This window comes from Bos grunniens, chromosome 21 (genome assembly GCF_055505025.1).
Source record: "Bos grunniens cultivar Pamir isolate PY7600 chromosome 21, Bosgru_T2T1.0, whole genome shotgun sequence".
Lineage (NCBI taxonomy): Eukaryota > Metazoa > Chordata > Mammalia > Artiodactyla > Bovidae > Bos > Bos grunniens.
This window is the reverse complement of record NC_141185.1, coordinates 64,323,768-64,341,314: the sequence shown is the minus strand read 5'-3', so window position 1 is coordinate 64,341,314 and position 17,547 is coordinate 64,323,768. Positions and strand designations below refer to the sequence as shown.

Sequence of the window (17,547 nt, the reverse complement as noted above, 5' to 3'; positions counted from 1 at the left end):
AAGACCTGATTTTTTTAAATGGCCGAAAGTTGGAGCAGCAATCTCACCAAAAGAGATATTAATAGCAAGTAAACACATAGAAGATGTTCAATACCATTAATCATTACCAAAATGCAAAGTAAAACCACTATGCACTGGAAGTTAACAAAAATGTCAGAGTAAGGATCTCTGAAAATTTTCTCCTTCCTAACATCAGGAAACTAGCAAAAACTGTCAAATTAACTTTTCAGAATTCAGAATTAACCAGAGGCTTGCAGCAATCCAGAGAGTGTTATTGAAAAAAAACAGCTGACTGTTGGAAAGAGCAGCAAGCTTTGTGGCATTTTAACTTGCCCTATTTCTATCCTTACCTTTCCTCCTCTCTGATAGCTTTGAAAAACCAGCAACCCACAATTTCAATGGAAACCAGCAGCCTGGTAACCACTGAAGGAAGCAGAACAGAGTTGGAGCTCCTTCAAACCATCATTCCCAGAGAATTGTCATTCTCTGACCTGTCTGTTGGTTCCTTGAAAGGGCATTACTCATAAACTGTCTTTATTTCCCTTTTCCCTTGGGGAGAGAAGGGGTACTTGTCTGAAACAATTAGAGATAATTGATTAACTTTGGAACTGCCTGAGGGTAGTGGAAAAGGAAAGATATGCCCATTTGAATGCAGAGTTCCAAAGAATAGCAAGGAGAGATAGGAAAGCCTTCCTCAGAGATCAATGCAAACAAATAGATTAAAACAATACAATGGGAAAAACTAGAGATCTCTTCAAGAAAATTAGAGATACCAAGGGAACATTTCATGAAAAGGTGGGCACAATAAAGGACAGAAATAGTATGGACCTAACAGAAGCCATCCCCATGGAAAAGAAATGCAAAAAAGAAAAATGGCTGTCTGGGGAGGCCTTACAAATAGCTGTGAAAAGAAGAGAAGCAAAAAGCAAAGGAGAAAAGGAAAGATATAAACATCTGAATGCAGAGTTCCAAAGAATAGCAAGAAGAGATAAGAAAGCCTTCTTCAGCAATCAATGCAAAGAAATAGAGGAAAACAACAGAATGGGAAAGACTAGAGATCTCTTTATGAAAATCAGAGTTACCAAAGGAACATTTCATGCAAAGATGGGCTCGATAAAGGACAGAAATGGTATGGACCTAACAGAAGCAGAAGATATTAAGAAGAGATGGTGGGAATACACAGAAGAACTGTACAAAAAAAATCTTCATGACCCAGATAATCACGATGGTGTGATCACTGACCTAGAGCCAGACTTCCTGGAATGTGAAGTCAAGTGGGCCTTAGAAAGCATCACTACGAACAAGGCTAGTGGAGGTGATGGAATTCCAGTTGAGCTATTCCAAATCCTGAAAGATGATGCTGTGAAAGTGCTGCACTCACTATGCCAGCAAATTTGGAAAACTCAGCAGTGGCCACAGGACTGGAAAAGGTCAGTTTTCATTCCAATCCCAAAGAAAGGCAATGCCAAAGAATGCTCAAACTGCCGCACAGTTGCACTCATCTCACACGCTAGTAAAGTAATGCTCAAAACTCTCCAAGCCAGGCTTCAGCAATATGTGAACCGTGAACTTCCAGATGTTCAGGCTGGTTTTAGAAAAGGCAGAGGAACCAGAGATCAAATTGCCAACATCTGCTGGATCATGGAAAAAGCAAGAGAGTTCCAGAAAAGCATCTATTTCTGCTTTATTGACTATGCCAAAGCCTTTGACTATGTGGATCACAATTAACTTTGGAAAATTCTGAAAGAGATGGGAATACCAGACCACTGATCTGCCTCTTGAGAAATTTGTATGCAGGTCAGGAAGCAACAGTTAGAACTGGACATGGAACAATAGACTGATTCCAAATAGGAAAAGGAGTTCGTCAAGGCTGTATATTGTCACCCTGCTTATTTAACTTATATGCAGAGTACATCATGAGAAACGCTGGACTGGAAGAAACACAAACTGGAATCAAGATTGCTGGGAGAAATATCAATAGCCTCAGATATGCAGATGACACCACCCTTATGGCAGAAAGTGAAAAGGAACTCAAAAGCCTCTTGATGAAAGTGAAAGAGGAGAGTGAAAAAGTTGGCTTAGAGCTCAACATTCAGAAAATGAAGATCATGGCATCCAGTCCCATCACTTCATGGGGAATAGATGGGGAAACAGTGGAAACAGTGTCAGACTTTATTTTTTTGGGCTCCAAAATCACTGCAGATGGTGATTGCAGCCATGAAATTAAAAGACGCTTACTCCTTGGAAGGAAGGTTATGACCTACCTAGATAGCATATTCAAAAGCAGAGACATTACTTTGCCAACAAAGGTTCGTCTAGTCAAGGGTGTGGTTTTTCCAGTGGTCATATATGGATGTGAGAGTTGGATGGTGAAGAAGGCTGAGCACCGAAGAATTGATGCTTTTGAACTGTGGTGTTGGAGAAGACTCTTGAGAGACCCTTGGACTGCAAGGAGATCCAACCAGTCCATTCTGAAGGAGATCAGCCCTGGGATTTCTCTGGAAGGAGTGATGCTAAAGCTGAAACTCCAGTACTTTGGCCACCTCATGCGAAGAGTGGACTCATTGGAAAAGACCCTGATGCTGGGAGGGATTGGGGGCAGGAGGAGAAGGGGACGACAGAGAATGAGATGGCTGGATGGCATCACTGACTCGATGGACGTGAGTCTCGGTGAACTCCGGGAGTTGGTGATGAACAGGGAAGCCTGGCGTGCTGCGATTCATGGGGTCGCAAAGTCGGACATGACTGAGCGACTGATCTGATCTGATCTGAACAGAAACAGAAGATATTAAGAAGAGGTGGCAAGAATACACAGAACTATACAAAAAGATCTTCATGACCCAGATAACCACGATGGTATGATCACTCACCTAGAGCCAGACATCCTGGAATGCGAAGTCAAGGTGGCCTTAGGAAGCATCAGTATGAACAAAGCCAGTAGAGGCGATGGAATTCCAGTTGAGCTATTTCAAATCCTGAAAAATGATGCTGTGAAAATGCTGCACTCAATATTCCAGCAAATTTGGAAAACTCAGCAGCGGCTACAGGACTGGAAAAGGTCAGTTTTCATTCCAATCCCAAAGAAAGGCAATGCCGAAGAATGTTCAAACTACCGCACAATTGTACTCATCTCACATGCTAGAAAGTAATGCTCAAAATTGCCCAAGCCAGCCTTCAACAGTACGTGACCCATGAACTTCCAGATGTTCGAGTTGCATTTAGAAAAGGCAGAGGAATCAGAGATCAAATTGCCAATATCCATTGGATCATCAAAAACCAAGAGAGTTCCAGAAAAACATCTACATCTGCTTTATTGATTACACCAAAGTCTTTGACTGTGTGGATCACAACAAACTGGAAAATTCTTGAAGAGATGGGAATACCAAACCACAGTACCTGCCTCCTGAGAAATCTGTATGTAGGTCAACAAGTAACAGTTAGAACAGGACATGGAACAACAGACTGGTTCCAAATTAGGAAAGGAGTACAACAAGGCTGTATATTGTCACCCTGCATATTTAACTTCTGTGCAGAGTACATCATGTGAAATGTCAGACTGGATGAAGCCCAAGCTGTAATTATGATTGCCAGGAGAAATATCAGTAACCTCAGATATGTAGATGACACCACCCTTATGGCAGAAAGTGAAGATGAACTAAAGAGCCTCTTGGTGAAAGTAAAAGAGGAGAATGAGAAAGTTGGCTTAAAACTCGACATTCAGAAAACTAAGATCATGGCATCTGGTACCATCATTTCATGGGAAATAGATGGGGAAACAGTGGTAACAGTGACAGACTTAATTTTCTTGGGCTCCAAGCTATGACCAGCCTAGACAGCAGAGACATTACTTTGCCGAGAAAGGTCTGTCTAGTCAAAGCTATGGTTTTTCCAGTAGTCATGGATGGATGTGAGAGCTGGACTATAAAGAAAGCAGAGCACCAAAGAATTGATGCTTTTGAACTCTGATGTTGGAGAAGACTCTTGAGAGTCCCTTGGACTGCAAGGAGATCCAACCAGTCTATTCTAAAGGGAATCAGTCCTGAATATTCATTGGAAGGACTGATGCTGAAGCTGAAGGTCCAATACTTTGGCTACCTGATGGGAAGCTGACTCATTGGAAAAGACCTTGATGCTGGGAAAGACTGAAGGCAGGAGAAGAAGGGGACAACAGGGGCTGAGATGGTTGAATGACATCACCGAGTTTATGGACACGAGTTTGAGGAAGCTCCAGGATGTGGTGATGGCCAGGGAAGCCTGGTGTGTTGCAGTCCATGGGATGGCAAAGAGTTGGACACAACTGAGTGACTGAACTGAACTGAACTGAACTGAGGGTAGTGCATAATTAATGGGTCAAACAATAAACAAAAAGCTTTCCTTGTTAAAAGACAAGCTGGGAAATATGTCCATAGGGCATTTTGAAAAGCTCTGACATACTCTTGGAAGTTAGAAGGCCACTTGAATTTGTAGAGCTTTGGCCATGCTCAGGGCAACCCACATGATCAAGAAGTATGATCTAGAAGTGAGTCCAAAGCTCTCACCTCTGGATGACCTTAAGGCTTTTGCAAACAGGAAGTGAAGGCTAAGGCAAAGTTGTCCACTGCCTGGTTGAGTGTTAAAGGTGTGCCCTGAAGTGTACACAAGCCCCTTAGCAAACACTGGAGGATTTATTGGTTCCAGACATTTAAGGACATCTCTGTCTAGTTGTTAGTAGACCACTAAGCTAACCTAATAAAGACTTTAGTGCTCACACATAAAGAATATAGACTTTACAGATCGGATTTTAAAAGTAAAAAACAAATGGACAACAACAAACAGCACGAACAACAACAAACTCTGAAGAGGGGGATATTCTGATTTCCAGAGTTGCCACATTATATTAGTAAGCATGTCTACTTTTAAGCAAAAATTATGACATGCAACAAAATAAGAAAGTATAGCTCATACACAGGAAAAAAAAACCAGCAGTCAACTGAGTGTGTCACCTACAAAGCCTGGATGTTAAACTTATTAGACAAGACTTTAAGTCAACTATTTTGAAAATGTTCAAAGAACTAGTGAAAACCATGCTTAAAAACTAAGGAAAGAAATGTCTCACTAACTTAAGAATATCAGTAAAGAGATAAAATTATAGATTATAAAAAGAAATCAAATAGAAATTTGGGACTTGTTAAGTATAATAACTCATATTAAAAATTCGCTGGAGGGCCTTAACAGCATTTTTGGGCAGGGAGAAGAAAGAGTCAGCAGTCTAAGGAACAGAAAATAAAAAGAATACAGAAAAAAATGAAGAGCCTCAGAGACCTGTGGGCCCTGATGAAGCATAACAACATATATATAATGGGAATTCCAGAAGAAGAGGAGGAAATGAACAGGATAGAAAATATTTGAAGAAATAAGTGGCTAAAATTTCCCCAAATCTGATGACACACATTAATCTGTAATTTGGGAAGCTAACCAAACTCCAAGAAGAATAAGCTTAATTAAAGAAATTCATATCTAGATATATCATAAGCAAACTGTTGAAAGATAGAATCTTGAAAGCAAGGAGAGAGAAGCATATTATCACATAACAGTGATCTGTGATAAGATTGAGTTGATTTCTCATCAGCAACCGTGGAAGCCAAAGGCAGTAGGAGGACAAATAACAAGAAAAAAAAACTGTCAACCAAGCAAAATTATCCTTCAAAATGAGAGAAAATAAGACATTTCCAGATAAGCAAAAACTGGAAGAATTTGTTGCTAAGCAGACCTGCCCGATGAGAAATACTAAAGGGAGTCCTACTGACTGAAAGCAGAGGATGCAGACAGTAACTTGAATCCACATGAAGAAATAAAGAGCACCAATAAAGGACCCACATAAGAAATAAAAAGAATAAATGCATTTTTTTGGTAATATGTTTTACTCCTATCTGATTTGAAAGACAGCTGCATAAAGTAATAATCATAAATGTCTGTTGATGAGAACACAATTTATAAGTACATAATTTATATGACAGTAGCAGTGCAGAGAGGGGAGGTAATGGAGTTTTGTATAGTGCTTAAACTGTTTTACTATTAATCTGAATTAGAAAATTATAAATTAAGATGTTAATTGTAATCCCTAGGTAATCCCGAGGTGAACCACTAAGAAGATGACTTTTAAAAATAATAAAAAAAGAGAAGGAATTAAAAGAATACACTAGAAAATATCTGTTTAACACAGAGAAGATAATAATGGAAGGATAGAGAAACAAAAAATCATAAGCTGTATAGAAAGTAAATAGCAAAGTGGCAGATATAAATCCTGTTTTATCAGTAATTAAGTGTAATTTACATTAAATGTAAATGAAATAAATACTCCAACTAAAAGACATAGATAGGAGGACTGGATAGAAATATTAATATATGATCCAAATATATAATTTCTATGAAAGACTCACTTTAAGTTCAAAGACATAAATAGGTTGAAAGTGAAAGAATGAAAAAATATATATCATGCTAAGCTAAGCTAAGTCACTTCAGTCGTGTCCAACTCTGTGCGAACCCGTAGACGGCAGCCCACCAGGCTCCCCCGTCCCTGGGATTCTCCAGGCAAGAACACTGGGGTGGGTTGCCATTTCCTTCTCCAGTGCATGAAAGGGAAAAGTGAAAGGAAAGTCGCTCAGTCGTGTCCAACTCCTAGCGACCCCATGGACTGCAGCCTACCAGACTCCTCCGTCCATGGGATTTTCCAGGCAAGAGTACTGGAGTGGGGTGCCATTGCCTTCTCCAATATATCATGCTAGCAATAACCAAAAGAGAGCTGGGATGGTTATACTTTATCGTTGTTGTTTAGTTACTAAGTTGTGTCCGTTTCTTTGCGACTCCATGGACTGCAGCCCTCCAGGCTCCTCTGTCCTTGGCTATACTAATACCAGACAGTTTAACATCCTTTAAATAGTTGCTGGAAACAAAGGATATTTTATACTATAAAAGGGTAAACATATCAAGATGATATAACAATTATAAACGTATATGTACCTAGCAACATAGTCCCCAAAACATGAAGCAAACAGAATTGAAAGGAGAAATAAACAATTCGACAATAATAGTTGTAAACTTCAATACCCCATTTTCAATAATGGATAGAACAACTAGGCAGAAAATCAACAAAGAAATAGACTCAATCCGTGTTATAACTGAACTAGACCTAACACACATCTGTAGAGCACATCACCAATAACAGCAGAATACACATTCTTCTCATGTGCACGAGGAACATTCTCCAGAATAGACCATGTGTTAGGCCTTAAAACTAATCTCAATAAAAGTGAGAGGATGGAAATCATACAAGGTATGTTTTCTGACCACTATTGAATGAAATTAGAAGTCCATAACAGAAGGAACGATACTGGATGCTTGGGGCTGGTGCACTGGGACATCCCCCAGAGGGATGGTATGGGGAGGGAGGAGGGAGGAGTGTTCAGGATGGGGAACAAATGAATACCTGTGGTGGATTCATTTCGATATTTGGCAAAACTAATACAATATTGTAAAGTTTAAAAATAAAATAAAATTTAAAAAAAAGAGAGAAATCAGCAAATATATGGAAATTAAACAGTGTACTTCTAATAACCTATGGGTCAGAGGAGAAATCACAGGTAAACTAGAAAATCCTATTAGATGAATGAAAAAGAAAGCACCATACCAAAACTTATGGGATTCAGCAAAAGCAGTGCTTACTAGGACATTTATAGCTATAACCACATATATTTAAAAAGAAAAAAGATCTCAAATCAGTAATCTAACCTTCTACCTTAATAAACCAGGGAAAAAAGCAAACTGAATTTATAACAAGCAGAAATTAAGAAATAACAGAAATTAGAATATAAAATCAATAAAAGCCACTACACACCCAGTAGAATTGCTAAAATTAAAAAGACTGGCAATACCAACTACTGGCAGAGATATGGAATAACTGGAACTCTGGCACATTATTGATGGAAATGTAAAATAGTATAGACACTTTGGAAAACATTCACTAAGTTCTTATAAAGTTAAGTGTATACTTGCCATACAACCTATCAATCCCATTGCTAAGTATTTACTCAAGAGTCATGCTATTTTTCATTAGTTAGAACTTTAAATAGGGGACATAATAATTTCTTTAAGGTAATATCACCAAAGAAAATAATAACAAAACATTTATCTTAATCTTTAGTAGTCTTAAAAATGAAACTAAATAGAATGGTTTATCCTGGTTCCTGGATATTACATATAAATGTATTTGAGTTTATGGCTCAGAGGTTAAAGCATCTGCCTGCAATGCAGGAGACCTGGGTTCAATCCCTGGTTGGGAAGATCCCCTGGAGAAGGAAATGGCAACCCGCTCCAGTATTCTTGCCTGGAGAATCCCATGGACGGAGGAGCTTGGTGGGCTATAGTCCACGGGGTTGCAAAGAGTTGGACACGGCTGAGCGACTTCACTTCACTTCATTTCACTTCAAGTACAGTTGACCCTTGAACAACAAGGGTTTGAACTGCAGGGTCCAGTTGTAAGCAGATTTTTTACAGTAGTAAATACTACAGTGCTAAATCTACGGTTGGTTGAACCCATGGATGTAAAACCTTGAATAAGGAGGAACCACTTACCTAGGGGCTGACTATAAGCTATATGAGGAGGATTTTCACTGCACTGTTAGCACCCCTCACCTCCATATGTTTAGTCAAGTGTATTTTGTATTTTAAGTTATTGCTTGTGTAAAAATCTCAAATTTTGCTCTTTGAATTTCTGTAAGGCAGATTTTGGCTCTAGGTAGTCTAATGACGTATCTTTCGTTTGGAATCTAAAGTTACAGCTTGACTTTGCTGAGGACATTGTGGATTCAGTCTCAGATTTTGAACTTGAAAAGCAAGTGTTAGTTTCTCAGCCATTTCTGACTCTTTCTTTTGTTTACATTTTCATAGGTTTATTGCTTCACCTCTAGCAAAAACATTTGGCATTAAAGAGGAAGTTCGAAAGAAGATTATACCAAATTCTGTTTTAGAGAATTTTTTCAAACATTCCACAAAGAAACCATCTCAAGTAAGTACGAATTCTTTGTTTTGGGATTTTAAAATCTCCTTTCTTAATATTTCCATCATCTGTTGCTTACCTCATCTATGCAAAAAGTTAGTTTCAGTTGAGCAGCAAATAATTTGTTTCATTTGGATTTTTTCCTCTGTTGATAAGTTATAAAGCATTCTGAGCATAATATAAAGTGACACAATAATAATATACAATATAAAAAATACATTTATAATGATATAAAGTAACATTTAACTAGTGTTGAACACTGACAATTTTGGTATAAAGATCAAAATTTAATTTTCAATGGTAGGATATATACAAAGTATACCAATGAAAATGGATCATTATTAAGGCAGAGTAGCCCATATCTGACACTTTTGATGACTGTGACACTGTCAGTACACAGGGCACACATTACAAAAGTGTCCCTTGGGGTGGCTTTCCTGAATATAACCCTTTATTTTATCCACGGCTTCAAAATACTCAGAAATAGTCTGTGCTCCTGCCCACTCCCCAGGGATGGAATCCTTAGGAGAATCACAATTCTCTTCTCTACACAAGATGTACTTGATGAAATGTTACAGTGCACTGCATGTTTACACCACAGAAAAAGACTTTAACGTAAAGGTTATGTAGAAATAGTAGTGTCCAGGCAAGTCTAGTTTCATTATACCCCACATTTAAATGAGATGAAATAAAAACTTCTCCAAAAGTGGCACACTCTCTCCGACAAATACAGACATCTCTCACTAGTAATTTTAAGTCAAAAATATGTACTAATGTGGTTTTAGGATAGATAGATTTTTAAAGTCCTGAACTTGTCTGCTGAATTCACTTGCGTCTTCTATGACACTTTCTGTCACTGGTCTGGCGGGCTCCCTGCACAAATGAGCATATTGAAATCTGACCACATAGCACCAGGCATCACGTACAGAATTATTCATGGCTAGCGGCACTGTCTCTAACTTGTCTGCCATCAGCTTCTGTATGTGCCTTTTTTTTTTTTTTCTAAAAAGAGGACAGTCTGACAAGCCATCTCTGTGTGTTCTTTATTTCTACCTGCTCTAAAAGACTGAAGTCATTCACCTAAATACTGCTGTTACCTCTGGTGATAATAATGCTTAAGCATCATTTTACGTTTTGTAGAGGGGAAGTTATTTAGTTGTGTTTATGAAAAGTTAGGACTCTCTTAGAGAATCCTTATTATCCTTTGTTTCTATCTGAGAACAACTAATAATTATTATCTGAGAATAATTTTATTTATTTATTTATTTAAAACTGGGATTTAACAGTTATTGAAACATCTTTTTCTCCCTAAAGTTACCCTCATTTTTATCAAATATAACCAAATTAAAGCTAGTTTGTTTGCAAAATAGGTCTGTTCTCACTAATTTTGGTCTGATGATTTATATAACCATAATTGATCATAGACTTTTTATATTGCTGAAACATTTATAGAGTCTCAGACTGAACTTTTAAAATAAAACAGGGCTGGGAAACTCACACAAAAGGCTTATCACAGATTTTGCCTAACAAATCTAGGTGAATTCTTCCCTTTTTAAGGTCTCAAAAATTCCTTGAGATTTTTGTAGCTGTTAGTGAGATAACCTTCCTAACTCATTTGATAAACTTACTGGAAACCTAAGAGTTTCAAATTTCTGAGGGAGTCAGATAAAAAATATAATTGTCTTGTTTATAACGTATAATTTTACTAAACTATTTTCATAATTAGTTTGAAAGGAAGGTTTTCCCTACTCCTGGGAAACACAAGATTCAAACCTGTAATTTTTCAGATAGAAACCATAAAAGTTATAAGCATATTTGCTGGTTCATTCAGTCCTTTGTTAACTTTAGTGAAGTCATCAGGTTTTTCATAAAATACCAGAACATATCAGAATGTTAAGACCTCTATATAATTTCTAGGATATCTATATTAGTAATATTTATAGTACATTATAACATGAGAGGATTTATTACTCATTTGATAATATTTTTCATGTATTTTAACCAAATAAACACAGTTTAATATCTCTCTTTGGGATGTTTCAGGGGCCCTCAGAAGCACCCCAAAGTTAGATAGAGGTCAAAGGAACTTCAAAAGAATTCTATTTAAGAAGTTTTGTCAAAAAAGTCAATTAAAAGGGCTTAGAACATTTGGTCAGATTTAGTCAATGTTGATGGGCGTGTATCATTTAGCTTGTTGATATGTCATGATGGGTGTATATACCGAGGCTCAAGGTCTATGTAGAAAATTTGGCTCTTACCAAATTTCTCAGCTATGAAGATAAATTAGCCACCTGACAGTTAAAGAAAAGTGAAGAAAAGCTGAAAGAAATTTAGCGATTAGGTCATCTTTCTTCTTTACACATTGAGATGAGGAAACTAAGGTCAACAGAGGACCTGTCCTAGGTCATGCAGCTAATTAATGGCTGAATCCAAACCTGGACCCTGGCCCGGGACTCCCTGTCAAGTGCTGCTTCTAATATGCCTAAATGATGTCTTTAACTGTGTACAGGATGTTGACAATGTATTTCAGAGGCTGGAGCTATGTTTGTAAGTAATTATTCTAGTTCAGTTGACAATACAGTATGGCTTAGTAAGTTATAATTTGGACATTTGCATCAGGTAATAGAAGAAATGTTATATATCAACCCCCAAGTGTTAGAAAGCTTCCTCTACTAAACTATGAAGATGAAGGGACATAAGCAAAACATCTAATTTATATTGTGCATAGATTACAAAATCAAGGTAGTATTTGTATAACAGATCAAGATGACAACAAGTTGGCCAGTAAAATGCCCGTAGAATAAAAGTACTAGAACTTAGGAAGATAGAATATAGTAGAAGAAGGCAAAGTAGATGACTTAATAGTGATTTCAGATGTGGAAACAAAATGATACCACAATATTCCCACACATTAGCTTGGCCAATGTCACATAGACAGCATTTTTGCTTAATTTATAGCTGAGGTAAGACAAGTTGCTAGGAAGACTAAAAAAAATTGTGCTGGTTCAAGGGATGGGTGGGTATCACCTCTAACAAAGTATTTCAAGTCTGTAGTCACAGGGCACTGCAGTGGTAATACAGGTACGTAACATGTGACTTTATTAAGACAACTGAAGACACAAATCAAGGATTCTTCTTCAGCTGCTACAGACTGCACCAAAAAAACAAAAACATTTCAGATACACAGTATCAATTCTATGCTGGTTAGCACAGAGGATATAACATGGTATTGATGAGGTCCAAAAAGCTATACATGTGAACTGCCACTGAGAGTTTTGTTCTGTGTTTCACACACTTCTTTGTGACTGTGTATGTGCAGCTGTGTGCCCACTGTTTATATATCTGTATGTCTCTCTCTATGTGTATCTCCACGACAATTTCAAGATGAAATTCAAAGAGAGAATCATGATAACATACCAATAGCTCTGGCCAACGGATCATTTTTCCTACTGTTGGTAAAATGAAAGAACAGCAGAACTTATTAACTAGCCCATTTCCTCTGCAAGAACACAATGAGAACTATTGCAGAACAAATGAATGTGTAGTTCTGAAAGGTAATTTAAAGAAAACGTAAGACTGACATATAGCAGGTATTGTGGTCCATAGTTGGAGAAGGGTCCATAGAGGTGTTCCAGGTTGCTAGCTTGTCTCAACCATGGATTCAAACATGTTTAGAGCAAAAGGCTCTGTAGCTCTCTAGTCCACTTTATTTTATGGGTGAGACATGTGATAGACAAAGAGGTTGAGTGGCTCCTCTATGGTCCCAGAGAGTTGGTTTTTGCATCAAGTAGCCAGGCCTTATGGCTCCATTTTAGGCCACACTGCTTCTCTTCTGGAGAAGGCAATGGCAACCCACTCCAGTACTGTTGCCTGGAAAATCCCATGGACGGAGGAGCCTGGTGGGCTGCAGTCCATGGGGTCGCTAAGAGTAGGACACGACTGAGCGACTTCACTTTCACTTTTCACTTTTCACTTTCATGCATTGGAGAAGGAAATGGCAACCCACCCCAGTGTTCTTGCCTGGAGAATCCCAGGGACGGGGGAGCCTGGTGGGCTGCCATCTATGGGGTCGCACAGAGTTGGACACGACTGAAGCGACTTAGCAGCAGCAGCAGCTTCTCTTCTAGGTTCTGTCTGAGAGCCTTTCCCTTCCACAGACACATTCTCTGTAGTGTCCAGGCTAAAAACACGAATTGTGAGAACAGACTGTATGTGAAGGTGAGCAGATTAACCCCTCTGCCTCAGTGTCCACCTCTGTGAACTGAATGTGTTAACAGCAGTTACCTCATAGGACTCTCAATTCAGGGATTGAATTGAGTACTTAGAATACTGCCTGGCACACAGTCAAGGTCAGGTCTTATTATTCATATGTTATACCTATCATGTAGACTTCTATGGGAACGTTCTCAAATATATCTTCCCAACATTAATTATCCCAAGGGAACATCAGTAGTTTCCCAAGTATGCTTGTTGGTATTCCCATAATATCTTAACACAACTTTCTGTACCTAGCAGGTGTTCAATAAATGTTTGTTTCATATATTAATAACAAAATACTACTAAAGACTTCTGTTTGCAAGAGGACTTCTATCCCAATAATATTGTAGATATATGAGCCCAGTGTTGTCAAGATTTTGAATTAGATTCATCTGTGCTCCTAATCAGGAAAAATGCTTCAAATCATGTTTGATTACCATCTTCTAGATGCATTTATTCATCAGGTATCTGTAGAAATGATGAGGTAGTAAAATTGTATTGTTCTCAGATCTGGGAAAATTCTAGTGTGAGAACAGGGACTTTGCTCATTGCTGAATCTCCAGTGCCTAGAATAGGGACTGGCACTAGTGAGTAGAGGCTCAGTAAACATTTGTGAATGATCAAATGAATAAAACTTTTAAAACAATCAAGTTGGACCCAGAGCCCTTCAGTCTCAGAGGGTACAGAATATAGTGCTGCTGCATTTCAGAATATGTTCTGCTATGGAGCAAGCAGTAGGATTTGAATTGTATCTTCTGTTTGGGGGAATCTATTCAAGCTTACAAGTTATTTTAGGAGTAGAGGAATATATTTTTTGAAATGATTTTCAGTCTATGGTCTCCTTTCTGTGTTCAGCCATAATCTCTAGCATTGATGTAGCACATGATAGATGATTAGATAGAGCCCCAAGATCCTAAATCATTCCCACGAGACAAGAGGCAACCACTCATTGTCAATGCCCCATTTTCCACATTGGGTCAGAGTACACAGCTCAAGCCTGCAGAGCTAGGAAGTAGCAGAACTCAATCTTCTGTTTTTAGTTCCCTTCCATTCCTACTGCATTCTGTTGCCTCAAAACCTTCCGTGTTCTCTCCTCCTGCGATAGGGCTGTGACAAGTTTGGTGCTGCCTGGGAGAGTGTAATCAGACCTCCAGACTTGTCCCATCTGGAGTGTGAGGTCCTTGCCGTGCGGACCTCATTGAGAGAGGTCAGGGATAATAGGGCAAAGTAAACACTGTCTCCACCTCCACTCATTCCTGGTGCTTCATACTTTACACACTGCAAGAGGAAGCCTTCAAAATGCACACATTTTGAAGATAAATTCAGATAATTCCAGGCAAGGTCCTCCTTGCGGTGGCCCTGACCACATCTTTCCTCCTCACCTGTCTGTATGTTTCTACCCTGTAAGACCTCTTTCTGTCCTTTGAGTACTCCCAGCTCCTCTGTGCTCTCATCCCCAGAGGACCTCACATGCTGCCAGGACACTTCCCTTCTTCAGCTTCTCCTTCTTGGGACATTTTTCAGGGTTTAGCATAACTTCCAGGAATTGCCTACATGAAGTTAGGTCCCATGGTACCCTGACCTTCCCCTCTTTCAGTGCTCATCATAATTTATTAGAATTCTTTGTTGCATTTTCTGACTTCCTTACCAGACAGACTTTACCTCATGAAGGGGAGGCCCCATAAATGCTAATCTTGTTCATTCAGATCTTCCGTGCCAAGCACAATGCCTGCAGAAAATACTCACCCGTGAATAGCTGCCAATTTAGGGCCATCAAAAACACAAAAACAAACCAAAACAACATAGAACAGGAGGTGAAACCTTGGCCTGTAAAATAATAGTATTAGAGATGACAGTTTACAGGGAAACAGTATAATATGTCTTGTCTATATTTTGTTTTGCTTTCTTTCTCTTCAGATTAAGTAGTAGGCTTGTAGTTATCTCTGGGTCGGGAAGATCCCCTGGAGAAGGGAATGGCAACCACTCCAGTGTTCTTGCCTGGAGAATCCCATGGACAGAGGGGCCTGGTCAGATACGACTGAAGCTACTGAACATGCATTAAGTTAGGAGTAAACTGAAATATTTCTTGTACTCAGCATTGCAAACTGAGAGATCAAGAAGACTGGTATCTCAAAAAAATTACAGAGCTTATTTCCTTGTGGAAGTGGAAAGTACTGTAGGTCTAGCATATAAAACATGCCCGTGTTGAAAGAACGCAGCTTAAAATACCACTAGGAAGCAGAGCTGCTTCTGTCAGTCATTTGGGGTTCTTGTTTGGCCCTGGGAGAACTTCACATTTGTTATCTTTGAGCAAATCTATCATCCACATTGTTTTCAATTGTAAACCATAACCTGCAGCTTCTGCCTTCCAGAAGAGAAGCAGTCATCGTTATTATAATCTGCAATCCTTATTTTTTACAATTGGAATTATTTAAGGTTGGTTTAAAACATGCGGCTGTTGTTGTTTAGTTGCTAAGTCATGTCTGACTCTGTGCAACCCTGTAGACTGTAGCCAGCCAGGCTCATCTGTCCATGGTATCTCCAGGCAAGAATACTGGAGTGGGTTGCCATTTCCTTCTCCAAAATGGGCTATGCATATGATTAAATGTGAAAGTTTTGGATCTATTAGAAACATTGTATGAAATGACAGAAAGGGCAGGAGCCTAAGGTCATATCCTCACTTTGCTACTAGTTTTAGGTCTTGGACAAGCTGTTAAAACTCTTGGAGTCCCATTTTTCTCACAGGAAAAAATACAGAGATTGGGTTTGATTAACATCTTAAACTATACTACTCTATGTGGAACCTAGGAGGCCCTAAATAAAATTGGCTGAAGAAGTAAGCCATGTATGGAACTTGAATGTATGGGTTGCTACCAACTTATGGAGAATTGGTCTTTCTTAGCAACTGAGTTTTCTGGGAATTAACATTCTCTCTGTTTTGGGATGGGTGTGTGTCATTCCATGAACAAAAGGGGTAAATGCACTGGCCCAAGGTTTAATGCAGAATCTCTCTCATCTCCACAAATGCTTGTAACTCGGTCTCAGTGTCTCTTGCTTGCAAGCCAGCCTACTCTGCTCTTAAGCACTCACTCATTTGTTTCATCCCCTTTCAGACTGATATTTATGGACTGGCAAAGAAGTGTAACTTGACAGAGCGCCAGGTTGAAAGATGGTTTAGGAGACGGCAGAATCAAGATAGGCCTTGCAGGATGAAGAAATTCCAGGAATCTTGGTAAGAAGGATAGTTAAAACTTTTCAAATGGTACCATTTTGTATGGAGCAGAAAAGTCATCTCAGAAAGAATCCTGAGGTTGCAGCAGCAGAAGGGTTTGAGCCTGCTCTATCACTTACCAATCAAGAGTTTGATACTAGCCACTCATCCACCTCTTGTGCTTCACTTTCCTTCTTTATCAAACAAGGTAAGATATGAGCTGTCTCAGTTAAACAGGAGATATATTATATACTTATCTTGAAGTCCAGAAAAACCATAAAAATGTCTTAACTGGTGTTTATCTTTTCTAGGGTAGCACTTGGCCCTAGCTCGCCAGACTATCGCCTGTTTCCAATCACACTGTAGTTATTCTGTCACATTATAAGAGCGGAGAAGGTCTGAGAGGGCGCTGTCCTCTTCTCTCAGTACTGGTGGAGAGGACTTCTTTCTGTCTCAACTTGACTCTTACCCTACTCCTGCTTGTGGACTGGACAACAGTTCCTCTCGGTTTCCCCACCAGTTTAGCAGGAGGTCTGGATGGACTGGGCACCACATAGAGTTTTTGCATAGCTGGCTACTTCAGATACATTCCGAGGGCAGTGTGACTGTATCACACTTATTTTTGGCTTTATTAAAATTCTGCTTTTTCCTCTTCTTCAGAGTATTATAGTACTTTAGGTCACTCCCTTGGTGGCAAAAACTGACACCTGTGCCAAAACGAGGGTCTAGGTCATTGCTATTACTTTGTTGTTCTTCTTTACATCCAGACCAATAAATATTAGTTGGGTTGTGTGTGATGCCAAATTCTACATACCAATAGCATTCTTTCATTTTGCCTATTTCTTAAGGTCCTAAGATTGCCTAATGACTTTCATCAGATTTGTTTTGATGGGGATTTGGTATCAAATCACCAAATTATCAAATTATCAAATCACCAGATAGGGATTTGGTATAAGACTCTCAAAGAAATCAAACCTGTGAGAGGCTAAACTTAAATGACTTTCTTTAACTACCTATACATTCCTGAGTACAGTCATTCAACTGT

General features: G+C 38.9%; 1 protein-coding gene across 4 annotated transcripts in view; it reads left to right on the top strand.

Annotated features, from left to right (window-relative positions):
• The window catches only part of CERS3 (ceramide synthase 3), a 168,631-nt gene that overhangs the window by 29,060 nt on the left and 122,024 nt on the right, over positions 1-17,547 (top strand). For all 4 annotated transcript variants that reach the window (XM_086364873.1, XM_086364870.1, XM_086364871.1 and 1 more), the window contains 2 exons: positions 8,926-9,043; positions 16,405-16,523. In XM_086364873.1, coding sequence (XP_086220999.1) covers positions 16,501-16,523 — 23 coding nt within the window. In that variant the 5' untranslated portion in view covers positions 8,926-9,043; positions 16,405-16,500. The remainder of the gene's footprint in view (positions 1-8,925; positions 9,044-16,404; positions 16,524-17,547) is intronic.